Source organism: Carassius carassius, chromosome 9 (genome assembly GCF_963082965.1).
Source record: "Carassius carassius chromosome 9, fCarCar2.1, whole genome shotgun sequence".
Lineage (NCBI taxonomy): Eukaryota > Metazoa > Chordata > Actinopteri > Cypriniformes > Cyprinidae > Carassius > Carassius carassius.
In genome coordinates, this window is record NC_081763.1 from 26,706,417 (window position 1) to 26,725,333 (window position 18,917).

At 37.4% G+C, this 18,917-nt stretch overlaps 3 protein-coding genes across 4 annotated transcripts in view; 2 read left to right on the plus strand and 1 right to left on the minus strand.

Annotated features, from left to right (window-relative positions):
- The first annotated feature begins 2,337 nt into the window (after nucleotides 1-2,337).
- LOC132149736 (uncharacterized) lies at nucleotides 2,338-5,812 on the plus strand. The gene is made up of 9 exons (XM_059559143.1): nucleotides 2,338-2,352; nucleotides 3,634-3,761; nucleotides 3,907-4,043; nucleotides 4,122-4,215; nucleotides 4,289-4,624; nucleotides 4,699-4,879; nucleotides 5,177-5,301; nucleotides 5,480-5,611; nucleotides 5,714-5,812. Exons 3-9 carry the CDS (start codon nucleotides 4,003-4,005, stop codon nucleotides 5,810-5,812), a joined length of 1,008 nt encoding a protein of 335 aa, XP_059415126.1. The 5' UTR covers nucleotides 2,338-2,352; nucleotides 3,634-3,761; nucleotides 3,907-4,002.
- Nucleotides 5,177-11,105, plus strand: LOC132149738 (uncharacterized). The gene is made up of 3 exons (XM_059559144.1): nucleotides 5,177-5,301; nucleotides 5,480-8,176; nucleotides 10,913-11,105. Exons 2-3 carry the CDS (start codon nucleotides 5,838-5,840, stop codon nucleotides 11,103-11,105), a joined length of 2,532 nt encoding a protein of 843 aa, XP_059415127.1. The 5' UTR covers nucleotides 5,177-5,301; nucleotides 5,480-5,837.
- A 5,765-nt stretch (nucleotides 11,106-16,870) lies between these two features.
- LOC132149448 (noelin-2-like) overlaps nucleotides 16,871-18,917 on the minus strand; it is a 59,070-nt gene continuing 57,023 nt past the window's right edge. For both annotated transcript variants that reach the window (XM_059558693.1, XM_059558692.1), the window contains exon 6: nucleotides 16,871-17,837. In XM_059558693.1, coding sequence (XP_059414676.1) covers nucleotides 17,163-17,837 — 675 coding nt within the window. In that variant the 3' untranslated portion in view covers nucleotides 16,871-17,162. The remainder of the gene's footprint in view (nucleotides 17,838-18,917) is intronic.

Genomic DNA, 18,917 nt, shown 5'->3' on the forward strand with positions numbered 1-18,917 from the left:
GAGAGATGGATTTAAAGCCTGTGATTGCAGCAGAGTCGTGTGTCCTTTTCGGAGATGAGATTGAGGGGCTGTACGTCTCTTTCTGTCACCAGTGAGAGTGCTGACTTCTTCCACCTTTGCCTCTTCAAGCTGTACTTCATATCAGCCAGGCCAGCATCCGTGCTGACAGATAGGAGAGAGCATGAAAACAATGAGCTTGTCAGATTGAAATCCATCCAGAGTGTAGCATCACATGAAATGAAAGGAACTACAGCTGTACCAGTATTTACAAACATCACATCATTCTCAGGTTTCAAATATTATATACACATTATATACACATTTGCTACCAAGTGTGTAAAGTAAATCTGTATTTGTTCAATTTGTTTTGTGGACAGGGTTAAACCAGAGTGAGATTGTTCTGATAACTTCCTAGAAATATAAACGTGTATGAAATGGTTTTAGGGGTATATTTACAGTTGGCTGTAGGTTTGTATTTCACCGTAATATTACATATTATGTAATATTACTTTATTCTACCATTGATTAGCTGTATAGTCCAAAAAGTGTAGTACCAACCATGTTGATTACTGCTAAACTGTACCTGCTTGTATTATGTTGTTTATTGCTGTCTGCACTCATTGTGTGAGTATGTAGCTTGACATCAATTAATGTGGGGAAAAAAGTGGTAGCCTATTGAATGTTAGTGTTTTTCCATGATTTTATGCATCATTGCTCAATAACTTTAATTTCTTTCAAAAAAAAAAAAAAACTGTATGCATGAGCTTAGCAAGCAGTGTTGCTCTCAGTTCCATCTGCTGCCTCTCTCCCATTGAAATAAACTGGGAACAGTGAGTTACCACGTATTGTGTAAAACGGCTTTTAACTCGGCTGCTCAGTGTGACAGAATATCGAGTATTGGATTTCCTTGTTTCCCCTCTAACATCAGATTTTTCCTATTTTTTTGCCCCCCAGCAAAATGTTTCACTTTAATCATCTTATCCGCCTCCTCTATTCTCTTCCTGTGCCCTATCGCCTGTTCTTTCATTGCCCTTTCACTAGATTTCATCTCTTCTCCTCTATTCTTTCTATCAGCAGTCCCTTGATCCCGTTGGCCTCTAGCATAGGAGAGTAAACAGTAAGTGTGTAATTGCTCCCTGTGGCCTTTTGTTTTTGTAGTAATTGCTCTAACGATTCCAAACTATGCTTCAGCTGTCCCAGACCAGCAGCTACTGTCCAAGGTCACCTGAAGGCAAACACAGGAAGCAGAGTAACAGTCGTGTCCCACATTCATGGCACAAAAATCTCCTAATGCCACTGCCATTGCATTGTCCATAGCACCTGAACATAAAGTAATGTGGACTGTAGCCAGGGGTGAAAAAGTCAGGGCTGAAAACTTTAAATACCTTATTAGCTTTGATTAAATATTAAATTAATGCAATCAGAATGTAAAGTGACAGTGAAAGTGACGTGACATTCAGCCAAGTATGGTGACCCATACTCAGAATTTGTGCTCTGCATTTAACCCATCCGAAATGCGCACACACACAGAGCAGTGAACACACATGTATATTCAGAATATAGAATATATATATTCATGTATATTGCAGAATATAGAATATAATATTAATTTAGTGACATAACATTAACCCAGAGACACTTCTGCTGGGCTGCTGCTGCTTAAGTGGCTATATAAAGTAGACTGCAAAAAAGTGAAATTAAAAAAGAAAGCAGTTTCCATCCACTCACAACATGGGCTCTGCAAAGAAATGAGCAATCCGATTCCATATGTGTGTGTACATTGAGAAAATGAATAAAAATGACTGCTTCAGAAATTAAATATCTGTCATCATTTTCTCACCCTCATGTCATTCCAAACCTGTAAGCCTTTCTGTTTTCTAAAGAACACACTGGAAAATATTTTGAAAAAGGTATCAGTATTTTAACAATGAAAGTCAGTAGGGTCCAGTGTGACTTAAACCCCATGGACTTTTATTGTATGGACAAAAGCAGCTGAGATGAAAATATCTTTGTCTGTGTGTGTGTTTCACAGAAGAAAGAAAGTAATTAAAGTTTGAAACAACATAAGGTTAAATATCAGAATATTTAAAATGTTTTGTTATCTATACACAGCAAAAATTGGAGAGTTGAAATTTCAGTGTTAAACATTTCCGAGTTGATTTCAACACCCAAAGAGTAATTTGAACACATTCAGAGTAAAATGGTGTTTGGTGTTGGAGTTATTTCACAGAGTTGATCATCAGTGTTAAACAAGCTCCATAGAGACGTAATTAGACTCCGCCCACGCATTTCCAATCGTCGCTGCTGAAAATCCATGAAGACGTCGCCATTATCCTCGTGTGGCTTTGAAAGGTAAGTTAAATTTAATCATACTTTTACATTTATGATTGGTGCTTATTCAGTAGAGAATGTACAACATAATGTGCTATGGAGCACTGCGCATAAACGTATATTAAAATGTGAAGGCGAACGCACACACACAGCCTAAGTTATGTTAACTTACATCGTGGCAACGGTTTATTACGCTTTTAGATTTAACTAAAAATAGGAATCAAATTATTACAGCGTGGCCGAATTAATTAAAATGATTTACCGAATTAATAAAACGAACGATCTTTTACAAAGCCTCGTTTATTGCCACAATTGCCCTCGTCGACGTGATTAGCTTCGTTAGCTAGCTATTAAGTTACTGAAGTTATGTAAAAAAAAAAAAAAGTTACTAAAGCTATGTAACTTAAATCTTAGCGGTGTGTGTGTGTGATGCGATGTGTGTGTCGCTTTAGGTCACATTTAAAAATAAATAAATAATAATGTATTAATAATAATTTAATAATTCTTAAAATAAATGTGTGATTAAATAACTGGCACTGGTAGAAAAAGTACGGTGCATCAAATCTGTAAATTGTGATATTACAAAGGAAACGATGTGACGTGCATCTATCCATAAAGTATTTTTTTTTTCTTTTTTTTACAACGATTTACAAGGCCAAACACTTTTGCATGTTCCAGGTAAAATGTTGGTCCAGATCAAGTACAACGAACAGCAGAAGTATGTGAAGCTGGATTGCATTGAAGGGAGGTTTGACTTCATGCAATTTCACGTCAAAGGTTTCTTTTTTTTCTTACTCATTTAAAATAACTAAGAATTTGATTAAAATCTGATAAATTCTGTGTATTGTGTTGTTGCCTCTTTTTTGTATTTGCCTTTATCATATAATATTCTGTAGAAGGGTATACATTGGAAAAAAGAAAAATAATGCATATTTACATTTTGCTTGCATCATAAAGATATATGTATTCAAATCAGTTATTTGTTGTGACGCAAGAAAGGTTGTCAACTTAAAAATCTTTTTTTTCAGTCATTGAGAGATTTTGCTTGCCACCTGATGCAAAAGTAACATACAGGGATGCAACAGGGACAGAAGTCGATGAAGAAATATTCAGTGACCTCATTGGACAAGGCAATGTGGTGCTGACTGTTTTCTCAAATGACGGTGAGCTTTATTGAATGTTTAAGAAGTCGAGTTATCAAGCAACTTAGGATAAATATGATACATTGGCTGTTTCTGATTCTTGTGCTGGTCATCACAATATTTGTAATATTTTAATACTTTAATTATTTAGAATTTTCAGATTCTTTGTCTTCCATATCTGAGAAGTCTGACAAAAGCAACATTTCAAGTGCATCGACTGTAATCTTAGATGAGGTCCCTAACAAGAGACAAAGAAAAGAGGACACATCTGCACTGTCTGCAAAGCAGGTTAGAACAAAGTTTTTATGTGATTCTCCTTAAGGTTATGTTCACCCAGAAATGAAAATTATCCAAAATATAGAAATAGTTTTTTTAACCCTTCTGAGGCTGTGGTAATTAGTGAATCACCAAGGTCGTTTTTTTTTATTTTTAGTTGGTCGAGGATGTTCTTAAATTGAAGTCTGGTGGTGAAGCAGTACTACAGGAGTATCAAGAAACAGAAACCCTTACAGATGCCACAAGAAGACAAATGATCAACATTCTGGTGGCTCACATGATTGATACACATGGGTATTTTTATTTAATTTTTATAAAACATAACTGCATGACCATTGTATAAATTAAAACTAATTTGATATCTTCTCTTAGGCAACTCCCTACTAAAGCCATCAGAGAACAGTATGCTCTTGGCATAGTGATGCTGTTCCCTTCCCTCAGAGATCCTTATTCCAAGAAAGGCTATGTAAGTCATCGTCTGCATGACCCTTTCATGTTATAATTGCAATGTTATGACATAGAAATTTTATTCTTTTAAGGAACACTTTTATGACGCTGCAAGCAACACAGGATACATTGCTTGGCGTATGAAAACAGTCCACAGAAAGATTAGACGAGGATCTTTGCCACTAGACAGCCCTCATGATGTTTCTCCAGGAGGCCCAAAATGCAAAAGGGCTACTAATTTTGAAGGGCAACTTGATGGGGATGCTTGCAGAGAGGCCATTTCTTTGCTCAGCCACACTACAGAGAAGTCCCTAATATTCCAAAAGATGAGAGAGACCTTTCAGCATCGGCAGAAGCTTGTTAAAGATCCAGGCTCTAGTGTTGATATCCTCTTCACCTTCCCAAGATTCCTAGATACAAAAGGCCTGGTAAGTTTGGAATAACATTTTATCAAAAGCATGTAATTTGAGAATATTGTTTATAGTTTAATATCATCTTAAAGGTTGATCAAGACTTCACTCTCCTGTTTGACACCGAGACATCCTCCAGGCTGCTTCAGAAGTGGGACACGTTCTTCAGGCCAAATGTCATTAGAGAGGCCAAGCAACTTACTTCAACAGCAGAGATGAGTCAGTTGTTGCTCTCAGCAGAATGTCCTAAAGGAAGTGACCTTCATGAAACAAGTAAGTTGTATTTGATTTGCTTGTTTTTACAAATCTGCTATATTTGCAGTTACAGTTTGCAGTAACAATATATTTGTTTTGATGACAAAAAATATTAAAATGAGTAAACTTCATAATCTATGAGATTGGATGTTTTCCGGATTAATAAAAAATAAATAACTTGCACTACATAAAATCTTTAAAAAGACTACATTAACCAGGTGAATGTTTAAAATGCTTTGTATTTTTAAACTTAAAATATTTCATTTGAAGGTTTAGATTAATTAATAAAAAATTTCATGTGAATTTCATCTCTAGTCTACGACCATGAAATGGCATCCCTTCTTTTACTGATACATCTCCTTCCACCATCACCAGGAGGACTGAAGTCTCCAAAAATCAGTGCATGTGATGCTGCTGAAAGACTTGTAATCTTTCATAAGGTATTGACATTTTAATATTGTGTTTTTGGAAGCTCTAACATGGAGATTTAAAATCATTCATATGCATTATCATATTGCACTAGCCATTGAGTTCTTTGAACAGTCTCTTTTATACAGTTGTTTTCCCTGACTGGACATTATGTTTGTGTCTAATATTCAATGTTCATTTCAACTTTAGTCATGCTGCAGTTTGGAGGAGCACCTCAACAACATCCAGCATCAGCATCCGTACCTCCTTGCTGTTGGACGCCAGAAAAGCAAGATTGAGGGCTTCTACATCATCTTGGATAAGCATCTCATCCCATGCCAGGCAAACCGCTCCCTTGGAGCATTTGATGAACTTTTCAAGGCACATTTTGTGTTCAATTTGTCCTATGATAGTGCACTTCTAAACTTTTACACATTCCTGCAGACAACAGTGTATAACATTGATGTAGGTCAAATGAAGGAGTCTCCCAGGGTTAGAGATTTGAGAGCCAGACTGCTCAACCAGACCGTAACCTTAACTTAAAGTCGGGTAGTATGATGTTGACAGAATGCTGATCTGTTTTATTTGTCAAAAAGAGCACCCAGACAGTCAACAGTTGATTTCCCATTTAAGAGGTGAACATAGTTATTATCCTGGATCTAAGTTCAAATTAATTTGTTCTCAGCAAGGTTGTAGGCATCAGTTCCAAACATATGCAGGTTTTCGTAAGCACCTTAATAGTGTTCATAGCAGCATTCAGCTGATTGCTCCAACTTCAACTGTTGGATGTTCCTCAAGTGAGCCAGTTGCAAGCTCATCTCATGCTTTGGAGGACCTTATGAATCCCCAGCATTTATCTCCTTGTTCCAGTGGTTTATCTGATAACAATGATTCAGGGCTTACTAAAAATTCAACTAAAGAATTGTGTGATTCCATTGTGGCCAAAATACAAGCAAGTGGGATTCCAAACAGTTTGGTGTCCTCAATTGTGGGAGATTTAGAGGAGCTAACAGATGAGCTTAACTCTCAGGCTAAGCATAACATACTTTCTGCTTTGCCTACAAATGACCCCTACAAAACTGTAATAAATGAATCTTTTGAAAAATTAGAAAACCCATTCACAAATCTGAATACAGAATGGAAACGTAATAAATACTTTAAAGAAAAATGGGGAGTTGTAGAGCCCATTGAGATAACACTAGGTGTGCGGTATGACAACAAATTGAATAAGAAATCTGGTACTTATGACCAAGTTCCAGTGAATGATACTTTTATATATGTGCCAATTTTAGAAACGTTGAAATTCATGTGCAGAAATCCAGACATTTGTGACCTCCTAAGGAAAGATTGTAGATCAGAGCCTGACACTTTTACAGATTTTAGCGATGGAAGTTATTTTAAATCCCACCCTTTATTTACAACAAAAAGACATGCATTACAAATTCAAATATACTATGATGATTTTGAAACCGCTAACCCCCTTGGCTCCAAACGTAGTATCCACAAAATTGGCTGCCTTTATTTTATTGTAAGAAACTTGCCCCCAAAATTTAACTCAGTTCTGATGAACATTCATTTGTTAGCACTTTTTCACACACAAGACGTAAGCAAGTACGGTTTTGATGTTATACTGGATCCGTTGATAAATGATATAAAGATACTTGAAAGCCAAGGATTAAGTCTCCCATTCTCAGATGAGCAGATATACGGCACCATCGCACAAATCACTGGTGATAATCTAGGAATGCATTCAATTCTTGGTTTTAATGAGTCATTTAATAGCCATCATTTCTGTCGCCTTTGTTTAATTGAAAAGAATGATTCTCAAACAGTATACAGTGAGGATGATCCTAAGGTGGTCCTTCGTGCACAAGAAATCTTTGAAATACATTGCAAGTCTCTCCAGGAAAACCCACAATTGAGGTCACTATATGGTTTGAAAAAAAAATCCATAATTAATACACTGAAATACTTTCATGTTAGCAATAACTACTCATTTGATATAATGCATGACCTTCTTGAGGGCGTGGTTCAATATGAAATCAAATTGCTTTTTGGACATCTCAAACAAAACTTTATATCTGAAGAGGATTTACTTTCAAGGATTTATTCTTTTGATTATGGATTTTTAGAACGAAAAAATCGTCCCACAAAGGTTATTTTGGATAGTGCTGGTAATAGCATTGGTTTAAATTCCATTCAGACATTATGTCTTGTGAAAAATCTCCCACTTTTGTTTGGAGACATTGTTCCTCCAGGACACAAACACTGGAGTTTGTTGCTTATGTTACTTCAAATAATGAACATTGTGTTTTCACCTTGTCTCACTTCAGGTTTGACAGTGTATTTGAAGCACTTGATTGCTGACCATCACAAACTATTCAAGTACTTGTATCCTCATAAAAATTTGATTCCTAAACATCATTACATGATACATTACCCTTCTTCTATAAGGAAAATTGGCCCCTTGTTATATATGTGGTCAATGAGGTTCGAAGCCAAACATAAGATGTTCAAAGATTTTTTTAAAAATTTCAAAAACATAACAAAATCATTAGCTAAAAAGCATCAGATGGCCATTGCGTACCATTGGGAAACATTCACCCTCAAACATAATGAGTTTGGGCCAATTAAACCATTTTCCATAGGGAATGAGGTCAGCAATCAAATGCTTGAAATGTTCATATCAAAAGATGTTTTCTCAACCAGTTGGGTTAAAGTTGATGGTGTAGAATATAGAGCTGGACTTGTGGTGTGCAGTGCTATAGAAAGTGAAATGCCAGTCTTCTGTCAAATAAGTGCTGTACTTTTGGTTGAAAGTTACATTTATCTGTTGGTAAACAAACTATTCACAGAGAATTTTGATGAACATTATCATGCATTCAGAGTAGTACGAAGTGAGGAAAGGTGTATTATCAAAATGTCAGAGATTAAATTTTATAAGCCATTTGATATTCAAAGTTCATACAGTGTTGTGGATGAAAGTTTGTATATCATACCTTCATTTGTAATGTTTTAATTCGACTTCAAAATGCACTACAAGTGAGAAATACAAATAAACAAGTCACTGGCAAATATTTTGTGTGCTGTTGTTTATTTAACATTATTTTGTAGATCTTTGAGACCATACAGATTTAACCACCTAAAACATGCAACTCTGAACAGTGTTGTTTTTCTGTATCCCTTCTAGTGTTATTTTAACACTTTATTTGGAGTCAAATTAGGAACTCTGGCATTGTGTTAAATATTTAACTATTTTGAAAGTGTTATTTTAACTCTGGAGAGTGTGGAGCTATATAAACTCTCAAAAAGTGTTGAAATCAACTCTTTGAGAGTTAATTTAACACTGGACTTTTTGCTGTGTACCTTTACCATTTGGATGGCAGTTCTATAATATGAAAAACTCAGTCTCTCCTATTATAGTCAACAAAGCTTTAATGCTTTAGTTTGTAGATACAAGATTTCCCTTTTTGACTCTGTTTTTAATGAATACTGCTACTTGAGAGTACAACCCCCCCCCACCCACGCAATAAACAATACACTCAATAATAAATCTGCGTTAACATTTAAAAATTAAGCCAGTGCTATGTTAACAATGTTCAGAAACATAAAGCACAAAAAATGCCCCAGCATAATGAGCATTATTTGTTTCCAAGCAACTGGCCTAATGAGGTGATGTTGCTGTAATGCTGACGACAAGACTTTGATATCTGGCTGAATACTTGGTTCAAACAGAGAAGAGACTTAAAACATAATAAACACTGCACTCTGAACATCTACAGGCCACCTTTACAACCTGTTCCCTAGACAATCCTTATTTTGAAAAATATCTGTTGGAACATTTTGCTTCTTTCAAGAATATTTATTTATTTTCTTTTAATAATAAGTTATATAATTTTTTATGTTTTAGTGGAATTTTAATATCCACTCAAATATTTAATATTGTGTTCCCTGTGTTCCTGTAGCTCAATTGGTAGAGCACTGCCTTAACAAGCACAAAGTTGGGGGTTCGATTCCCCGGGAACGCATGATAGGTAAAAATTGATAGCCTAAATGCACTGTAAGTCGCTTTGGATAAAAGCGTCTGCTAAATGCATTAATTTATTTTATTTTATTTAAATCATTCATTTAGAATAATATATTTATGAACAAGTTTAACGTACAGCTCTACTTGTCTCTATCTTGTTTATTTGATACAAAAAAAGCCACAAACAGCACAAAGCAACACTAAAAGTTTGCCAGATCGAGAAAATGCTGGCAATTTTTATCTGTAGTATGCATCAGGTGGTCAGTGAACAGACTGGGTGGTCTGTGGGTGTGCCATCAGAGATTTCTAGCATCCATAACCCAACATATGCTGCCAGCCAGCCATGTAGGAATATTCAGCAGGGGGACTAATTATAAAGTATGTCTACGTCCAGTTCTACCAGCAGACCTGTTGCTCTAAATGGTATTTGATCTTCTTCAACATGGCATAGGATCCGTTCCGACACCCTTTTATCAGTCTATTGGTGTTAAAGAGCCTAGGAAATGGGCTCTCAGAGATAGAACTGCGGCATCCCTCAGCCAAGTCAGGAAAATAACCAGCTGTCTGAGAGTGGGTGAGACTGAGACGTGAGTGGACTCTTAAGTTGACTCTGAAAGATGGGGAACAGGGTCTCCGGGGGGTCTTGTGTGGCCCGGCATCAGCACGCAGCTGTGACGTGTGAGCACTGGACTGATGACTGCAGTGTGCATGTTGAAATGTGGTGACAGGCTGGAGACCGCAGTGCTGTTCTCCTGGTGACACTGGCTAGCTGTGATGAATGCAAAATTGATAAGGCTCATTGAAATTCACAGACAAGAGGAATCTCCACTGACTAGTTCAGCAGCGCCAGCAACTTGTTTGGAGGAAATTAATTTAATAACAAGAAAAGTAAGGCGTCGTGATTGTGGCCTCGCCCCAATTTCCATATTAATGAATGTGTGTGCGTGAGGCATTTCTGGGCGAGCAGTCATTACCTATTACCTTTCCTGCCCCTTGAGCTGTGTGTTGTTTGTTCAGCTCAGAGACAGTCTTTCCCGTGAAACATGGGAGGAATAAAGGTGGGAAACACTCTTCACCCTGGGAATCAAGTGACAGATATCTGCTTTGTAGCTTCTTGGTAATATAGATGTTATGCAGTTTAAAATTCCAGCAAAGCTTATAAACTTGCAGACACTTGTCTTTTAATGTATAGTTTGATTTATTATGTATGGGGTGTGTGGTGATTTGACACTTTGAGTTCATAGACATAATAAAGATTTATGTGACCACTTGGGGGACAGCTGGATTCACTACACCTGCATTATACAGCAGAAATGCAAAATGAATATAGTATGAATTAAGTGTTTGTGCATGTGCATCTGAAGGGATGCCCCTGAGATTGGCCTCTATGAATGCGCATTTCTCTGCAAAGGCAAATTAGTTGTTGTGTTGATTTTAGACATTATCTTATTCTCTCTCTCTTTGAATTCTACTCTGCTTACTGTATCTCTGCCTGTGGCTGCACTAGTCTGTATTTTCTTCTCATTTGCTCTCCAACAGGTCTCTCATTTATTTTGGGGCTGGAGGGAGAGGAAAGACTCTCTTTCTGCTGAACTGTGACTGCTCCAAATCCTTAGGCAGAGAGAACAACTCAATCACACTGAAACACAGAGAGCTCTCACAAAGGACGGTCATTTGTTTCGGAGCTCCAGACTTTTCCTGCAGACACTAAAACTGATGGGATACAACTTCATTTTAAGTAATGTTACAGGTGCCAAAGTATGGCAAGCTTCAAACTTCCTCATTTTCAACACATCACGCTTGTACTGAAACTTAAACTCTTAAAAAGTAAGCTTTCCTTTTCCAATAAGCAGTCATGAAAGGAGGCGTTCAACCTACAGATAATGATCGTCAAATACAATTGTATGAAGTTTGGGGGATCTAGAATGTGACCTCACTTTCTTTCAAATTACGTTCCTGTTCCTATTCGTTGATGGCATCAACCAAGTCTTGTTTGTTTTGGTTTCACTTTCTAGCTCCACCACAAAAGGTTTGGATTTTTTGGTAAACACTGTATGATTTTGTCAGTTTCTAACAATAAACATTAAATGAACATATTTAAATTATTTAAAGTTTTTAATCCTCATTCTATAAATATGTTGGGTGTATATTTCCAATAAGTAAAGGAAAAAAACATTTTCTAAAAAAATTTACTTACAATAACTTGAGGAACAGGGTTAATTTTTAGAATAGCATCACAACTTGTACTGAGCTTTTATATTCGTGGAAAGTAGCAGCAATATGCAGGTCCACATGAAACCTGTAGAAACATAAATCTCCCAACATTTTTAGAGAATTTGAAAACCTTTCAGTGTGTCCGTTACATATTTTTGAATAAATTGATCCTGCTTACAGCCAATGAGAACGGAGTACCCTCAACTCCCTTAAACACATTTTACCATGTCTAAAGCCAACCTAAATGGGATTTGCAACACAACATTTACATTTTACTTCTTTATTTCTAAATGAAACCAGATATTTATGGAGAAAAGAAAAATAGTATGGAACTTCATCCATCAGAAATTGACTGGATCAGCTGAAAAGTTGTTCCCCAGGTGGAAAAAGTTATGAAATTCTATGATGAAATATGACAAATATAATTGTCTTTGCAATTACAGCAACACTCGATAGTCCACTTTAGACATTCTGCTGACTGTAAGTAACTCTGCAGCTACATGTCAGCTAATAGTGACTAACCCTAAGAGTCTACTAATAGTTTAATGAGAGTTATTCGACATGTAGTTGAAAATTAATGAGAGTTGCATTAAAATGTCTAAGGTGGACTATCAGAATAAAGTGTTACCAGAATTACTTTGTGGATAAATAATTCACAATAAGGCCAAGAATATATATAAAGATAGTAAATTGAGTTGATTTTGAGTTCATGTTGACAAAATCTGCTCAAAAACAGAAAACAAGTCTTGAGATAATGTCTGGTCCTGGCCAAATGAGTGTTGGTTAATCTGTTGAAAACAGTGCTTTGCCCTGTTGTTGGTGTAGGTTAGTTTGTGCCCATGTATCCAGCCCCCACACACCTACGCAGACTCCCACAACACCACGAGCACAGATGGCACACTCAGAAAACAGATTTCCCACAGAGAGAAAGGTGGATTAGAGAAGAGGGTATGGGAAATTCAATAGTTAACAGTATAGAGTCTGCTCACAAATTTAATGCAGCTGTTGGTCTGAGCAGAATATGTGTTTGCGAGTGAGAGAAATAGAGGTAATACTGTCTTAGATGGACACGGTTAGATTATGAATGTTCTATTTATGAAGCTCTGGACCTGATTCTGGTTTAAACACACCGACTGCATGGCTTGGCTGAGCAGCTGGATTCCTATTACGGCTGCTTGGCTAGCTTTCCCCATTCTTACCTGATAACTATCAGCAGCTGTACTAGCAATTTGTTTCTTCTTCTTCACTGCTATGGGGCTCAGGGCATCTTTATTCCACCTGATCTCACTATGGACTTGTCTTCATCTTGTTCTGTCATTCCGAGTTGACCCAGACACCACAACCACAATCTTTCTGACCCACACACCTGCAGCATCCTTTCTATGATGTCAATTGGACTTCACTGCAACCTTATATTACTAAACCAGCCGTAATGGTTTTATTGCCTCGCTGGAGTGTGGTGTGTCTGAGCAGAAGGGTTATAAATGACATGTGGTTTTGCTGCAAAGATTTTCTGTTTTATTGTCTTTTACAAATCAGCATGTAATGAAATTAGAGCTGGGTGTACCAATCAATGTGAGTAAAAAAAATGCAATTAGGAGGGCAATTACGAAGGGGTGTCTCGTGGGAGATAAGAAAGAGAATTAATCATATTATAACCTGCTTTCCACTTGTCTGTCCCCTTTACACCTCTACAGCTGTGCAAACTTTTGAGGGCGCCAGATTTAATTTCAATCTGAGGTTCCTCTTGTGTTGTTGATAGGAGGCAGAAAGATTGAAGGGCAAATTCACTATAAACAATAAAAAATTTAAAGCCAAAATAAAAAATTTAAATATTTAACCATACACAGAAATTAACTGCTTAGCTTATCTCAAAATGAACTGCAAAAACTCAGTAAAAAGATACTTAATTCAGTACCAAAGAGTAATAAATAGTTCTAAACACAACTAAATGAAATTCAGTTGAATTAAATCTATCTTGCTCAATATTTGTGTTTGCTCTGCATTTTTAATGTTAGCTTAGCAACAAGCTAATGTCAATTCCTATTGAAAGTTACCACACAACTAGGATTTTTTACTCAAATTTGTGTTCATTTAAAATAGGATGTGCTTCATGTGAAGAAGAAAGTGTGTATGGGAGAGAGTGCCATTTTATAGTGTTTTTACACTGCAGTAGAAGAGGGGGGCCTGCGGCTCTTTTAATTGGCTGAGTATGAAACAGCTGTCATGCCCGCCGTTTGAGCTGTAAGTCTTAATTAAACAGAAGTGCATGCTGGGCCGGCTGCAGCCTTACTGAGAAGCGGAAGATGTTGTGTGAATCACACCGATGTCTCACTCGCATAAACACACACGTAGATGCATACAATCACAGGGGTGGTTTATCTGTGAGTCGGTCTCTCTCCACCACATCACCTCTGTCACCTAAACAGACATGCTGCAGGATGCTAACAGACAGCTTTGCTTATGTCATTGAAAGTTTACTGTAGTCCCAATGCACTGGTCATTGCCAAGGGAAGGATGCAATGAAGATGCAACGGAGGCTGATAAAGGCTCATCTTTTATTCAGTAGGAATGCCTGCTGATTTGAAGCACTCAAATAAAAGATGTGTCTGTGCTAAAGTTGTTCCCTCCACAATCAAGATTCACGATGCCTAGGTGCATGTTTGTGCCTGAAAGAGAAAGGAGAAGGAAGGGAAGAGGGTACAACTTTCTTTAGATTTCTTTTGCTCGACTTGAAAGCATTGCTGCATTCTCAGCACGATTTCTATTTTTAGTGGCCTCACTGCATCAAAGCTTTAATTCCCTGTACGTATACAAATGAAACAATTATTTAGAACACTTCACCAGTCTTATATGCCGCAGTGTGACACATCAGATAATTTTCCTATTATTTACCTTGTAAACTGCATATAGCCTGATTTACACAACATGTAAAGCAGCCTTATTAACAGGTGGCAGCACTCACACTGCACGCTTAAGCAACACTTCAAGTGGAGTTTCATCAGGGAGTTGTGTTGTGCCCTGTGTAGCACGGTGATCTCAGAAGAAAATATATTGAAAATGCACTAAAAACATATTTATCAGCACAATTGTAAGCAATTAAGGGATTTTTTTAATGAAGTAATATAAAATAACAGTGAACTACTCACACACATTTTTGGCAATCAGATCATGATCGAATGGCACTTAACATTACAAGCCCAGTATACAGTAAATGCACCCAAGATGTATTTGAATTTACATTTGGAGGGGGTCTGAAACAGATTGTAACCACATTTAATGAAGTTGTAAATATAAATGTGTTTTTGTTGCACATTCAGCTATGCAAGAGGTTACACTGCAAATAAAGCATCAAAGATATTTTGTACACTTTGTACACTTACGCTACTCACTTACTGAAATGTTAATGGTCTGTGGCATTTTCTTTTTGTTATTGTCTAAAAAAGATAATATACACAGTTCTCTTGTGATCTGCCCACCTGTTTTAATCAACAATACCACATGAATTATTGCACTGAACTATACTTTTGCCGTATTTATTGTTTGTCTCACATTTTTCTATACTGTACCAGATTCAGTTTTATGTCATTTAATTACCATTTGGATGCAAATTCACTTTCACAACAATCAAGTTTGTAATTCTTAAAGGCCAACTCCTGATAGTCATTTCATAATTTACTAATGAAAAAAAAAATGCGGTAAATCAAAATCACTTTATTTTCTATGTAGTTCCACAGTTCTGTTATGCAGTGGAAACACTCTTGTGAAAGGATCATGCGTGCCTGCTTTTGTAATTGGGCTACTGCATCATTAACGTGTTGCTTTTGCATGTAGTGTGAAACGGACCTGAGATTCATGCACAGTTGCTCTTTGGAACAACAATGTGATGAACCCACAAAGGAGAACTGAAGAGGAGACAGTGGCATCTGGAAAAAAAAATCAGTTTTCTCCTTCCCCTCTGACTTCTTATTTTATACAAGTAATACCTTTACCTTTATTACTGCTAAAGGGGTTATATCATACGATTACTCAAGGTTTAATGTTTAGCCATTTAGTTTGACCATTGTTTTTGTTCTGCCCCTTTGAAGTAATTATTTTTTTTCTGCTGTACCTTCAAGACTTCTCTTTTAACAGCATAACTGTGACAGATTAAAAAAATAACCTGCTTTGAAATGCCCCATATAACCAGTTAAAGGGTTCGTTCACCTCAAAATGAAAATTTGGTCATAAATTACTCACCCTCATGCTGTTCCACACTCGTAAGACCATCGTTCATCTTCAGAACACGAATTCAGATAATTTTGATGAAATGTGAGAGCACTAAGACCCTGCATAGACAGCAGCACAACTGTAATGTTCCCTGGTCCAGAAATGTAGCAAGGACATCAGTAAAACAGTCCATGTGACATCAGTAGCTCAACTTCTGTTTTGCGAAGCTACAAAAATACTTTTTGAGTGCAAAGAAAACAAAAATAACAATTTATTTAACTATTCTTCTCTCCCAAGTTACGCCTTCCGCCGTTTTGGGTAGTACCTAGTATCTAGAGTGAAATCTGTGTAATCAACATGGTTTAGGCTTGGGGAATATGCATCGGTTTTAGGCTTACAATCAGGGGTAGGTGCTTCTACAATCTTGTTAATCAGCTATCATTTCACACTGATTTTAGGAATAAATTATGGAAAGGATTAGGTTCAGTGGTAGGGATTGGTTTTAGTCTGTATTTTTGGACAGTAATGTTGAGCCAGTATCAACAAAAGATGCTGATCCAGGAACATGTCTTACTTGGCAAAATCACGGCGACCCTGCGCCACACTGACTATTTGTGAACCAAAGAAGAATGCGGACAAGTGAAGCATACTTTGGTCTCAAATTAAATAAAGAACACATTTAACAAGTAGTTTGACAAGCCCACGGTTTAATATTTTACACAGCCTGATGATGAGGTGTACCTCGAAAGAGACATGGAAACAGATTGCAACTTGGCAAGTGCAAACAGCAACAGCATCAGCAGCAGCAGCAACAGGCATCACTGTAGCCTGGGGCCTCATCTCTCCGACTGAATGCTGTTGATTTTTTGTTATTTATTCTTCTGCTGTCTTCCATTTCTGGAAGGCTCCTCTGCCACCTCACCTTTCAGCACTTCATGTCACAGAGCTCCGCCTGACTGACGTCTCTCCTCAGGATGGCTGACACCAAACAGGAGCTGGATTCACTTCTTGAGGCAGTCAAGAGGAGCTTGGCTCAACCCTGCTGTGGCACATCTCTAGTTATATTACAACTGGAGTTTAGATAAAGGCTTTGTAAAATATTTCACAAAGAATACTCTGCAAAAAAAAAAAAAGGTGAAGCTTGAAAATGGTAACGTTTGATGTTTATTTATTCTTTTTCCACAAATAAAAAGAAAGTACTCATGCTGAATCATCACAGGAAAGAAAATAAAGGCTAAGTCCGTATACCAGTACCAATCTTGCTCTCCTCAGAACATTAGATGAATAAAAGCACTCTATGAAGTTTGGAATGCAGTAAAAAAAGTTCTAGCTTTAGTCATGTCCTCCTCCACATAAATGTGTGTATATGTGTGTGATTCGTGTGGGCATATCAGTGTGTGTACATTTGTGTATAAGCAAATGTGTTTGTAAGGTCTGTGTGACCTAGTCCTCAGAGGTTTTGATGACCTGGAACAATGTGACATTGTAAAGGACTTGATGTCCGTTGTTCCAAGTGTAGAGCACTCTTTCTCGGGGGTTGTAGTCCATCATGGAAATGTGGGAGTATTGGTTATGGAAGGGGATGTCTGTGTACTCATAGGTTGAGGTGTTGGTGTAGTATGCGAAGTAGATCTTAGCACCGGCCAGGTGGGAGTTGGTGACGTAGAGAGTGCCGCAGATCATGAATGACTCGCCAGCGCTCCGTTTAGGGAAGCCTGTGTCCCACGTCTGAAGCACTTCTAGGCTTTGTGGCTCCAGACGGCTAATGACGATGTTTCCAGCATTGGGAATGGTGGTGTAGACTGCCCATAGCCCGTTCTCGTCGGCCATGAGGTCGATGTCGGATGATCCACCCCAGGAGTAAGGAAAGGTGTTGTTGTATCCCGCACCGCTAAGGCTGCGCTGCACCAGGATGCTTCGGGATCGGAAGTGGTACTTGATGATTATGTTACTCTGGTATTTGTTGTAGTAGAGGGAACCATTGTACACAACGTGACCCGTACCAGCCCAAGGGTGGGGTAGGAGATGCTGCACAAAGTTCTGGCCCTTCATGAAGTCATTCATTGTGCGATACTCCAGCACACGGCGTCCCTTAAAGTAACCGTCCATTGACCATACCTGAGACAGAATAAGATATACAAATGTAAAATGCATGATAGATACAAATGAAGAAAAAACCAAACATGCAGCACAGTCCAAAGTGTAGAGAATGGTGCTGGTCATAGGTTTGATCCCAGAGAATGCGTAAAACTGTTCAAATGTATATGTAACTACACTGTTATTAAATGCAGTGCTATTATCATTTAAAAAATATTATGATATTTTTGTTAACGGAAATAAAAATAAAAACTAAGAAAAAAAATGAAACTAAACTAATTTAGCTACCCTAAAATACTGAAGCTAAAATGAAAATCTGAAACTAGGAATCTCTGAACACTAAAACTAAAAAATAAAATTAGTTGAAAATGAAGAAAAAAAATGCTAATTTTAAACAGAAAAAAAACATTTGTTTACACAAACCCTTAATTTGGATGAAGGTATTTAGCCAGATGAAAAAAAAATACTTCATGACCGTGTGTACTCCTTTGTACAAAAAAAACAAATAATAAAATACCTCATGTTCTTATTTCCATTAAAGCACAAGATTTTTTTTTGATTATTTTCAAATATTTATTTTCTCAGATATATGGCTGCCTCAATGTGGAGGTTTCCCTGTCTGTTTTTCAAACACATTAAGTTTTACCAGGGATGAACTGCTGTCCATTCGGCAGTACACACCACAAAATCTTCTACAAGTTTTTGATTACTCTGATGTTTTGCTGAACATTTTAATTGGAGGAGCAGTGGTACTGTTCAAGCATTTTAAGGCACGCAAGCGTGGGAAGCTCAGAGAGTGCGGCTTTAGATTGGCGCTACCTAGCATCCATCTGGCGAATGTCCACAGGGAAATCTCATGATGGTGGGTCATGTATTTACATCAATGAAACGTGGTGTACAGATGTAATAATTTTGAAGAAGATGTGCTGTCCTGATCTAGAAGCACTTTTCATCACCTGTAAGCCGTTCTACTCGCTACGGGACATTTCTTCGTTCATTATCCTTAGTTTGTACATTCTACCCTATGCGTGTGTGAATGCAGTGTTACAACAGCTGGCTGAATCACAGACATAGAGCAACAATGCCCAGACTCTGTTATAA

Bases quoted from the DNA above. Each gene is read 5' to 3' on its own strand.
- LOC132149736 (XM_059559143.1), top strand. From the start codon at position 4,003: ATGATCAACATTCTGGTGGCTCACATGATTGATACACATGG. The intron at 4,216-4,288 runs GTAAGTCATCGT...TATTCTTTTAAG, and splicing joins CTTATTCCAAGAAAGGCTAT to GAACACTTTTATGACGCTGC. The intron at 5,612-5,713 runs GCAAACCGCTCC...ACATTCCTGCAG, and splicing joins AGCATCTCATCCCATGCCAG to ACAACAGTGTATAACATTGA.
- LOC132149738 (XM_059559144.1), top strand. From the start codon at position 5,838: ATGCTGATCTGTTTTATTTGTCAAAAAGAGCACCCAGACAGTCAACAG. The intron at 8,177-10,912 runs GTGTATTATCAA...CCAAATCCTTAG, and splicing joins GTAGTACGAAGTGAGGAAAG to GCAGAGAGAACAACTCAATC.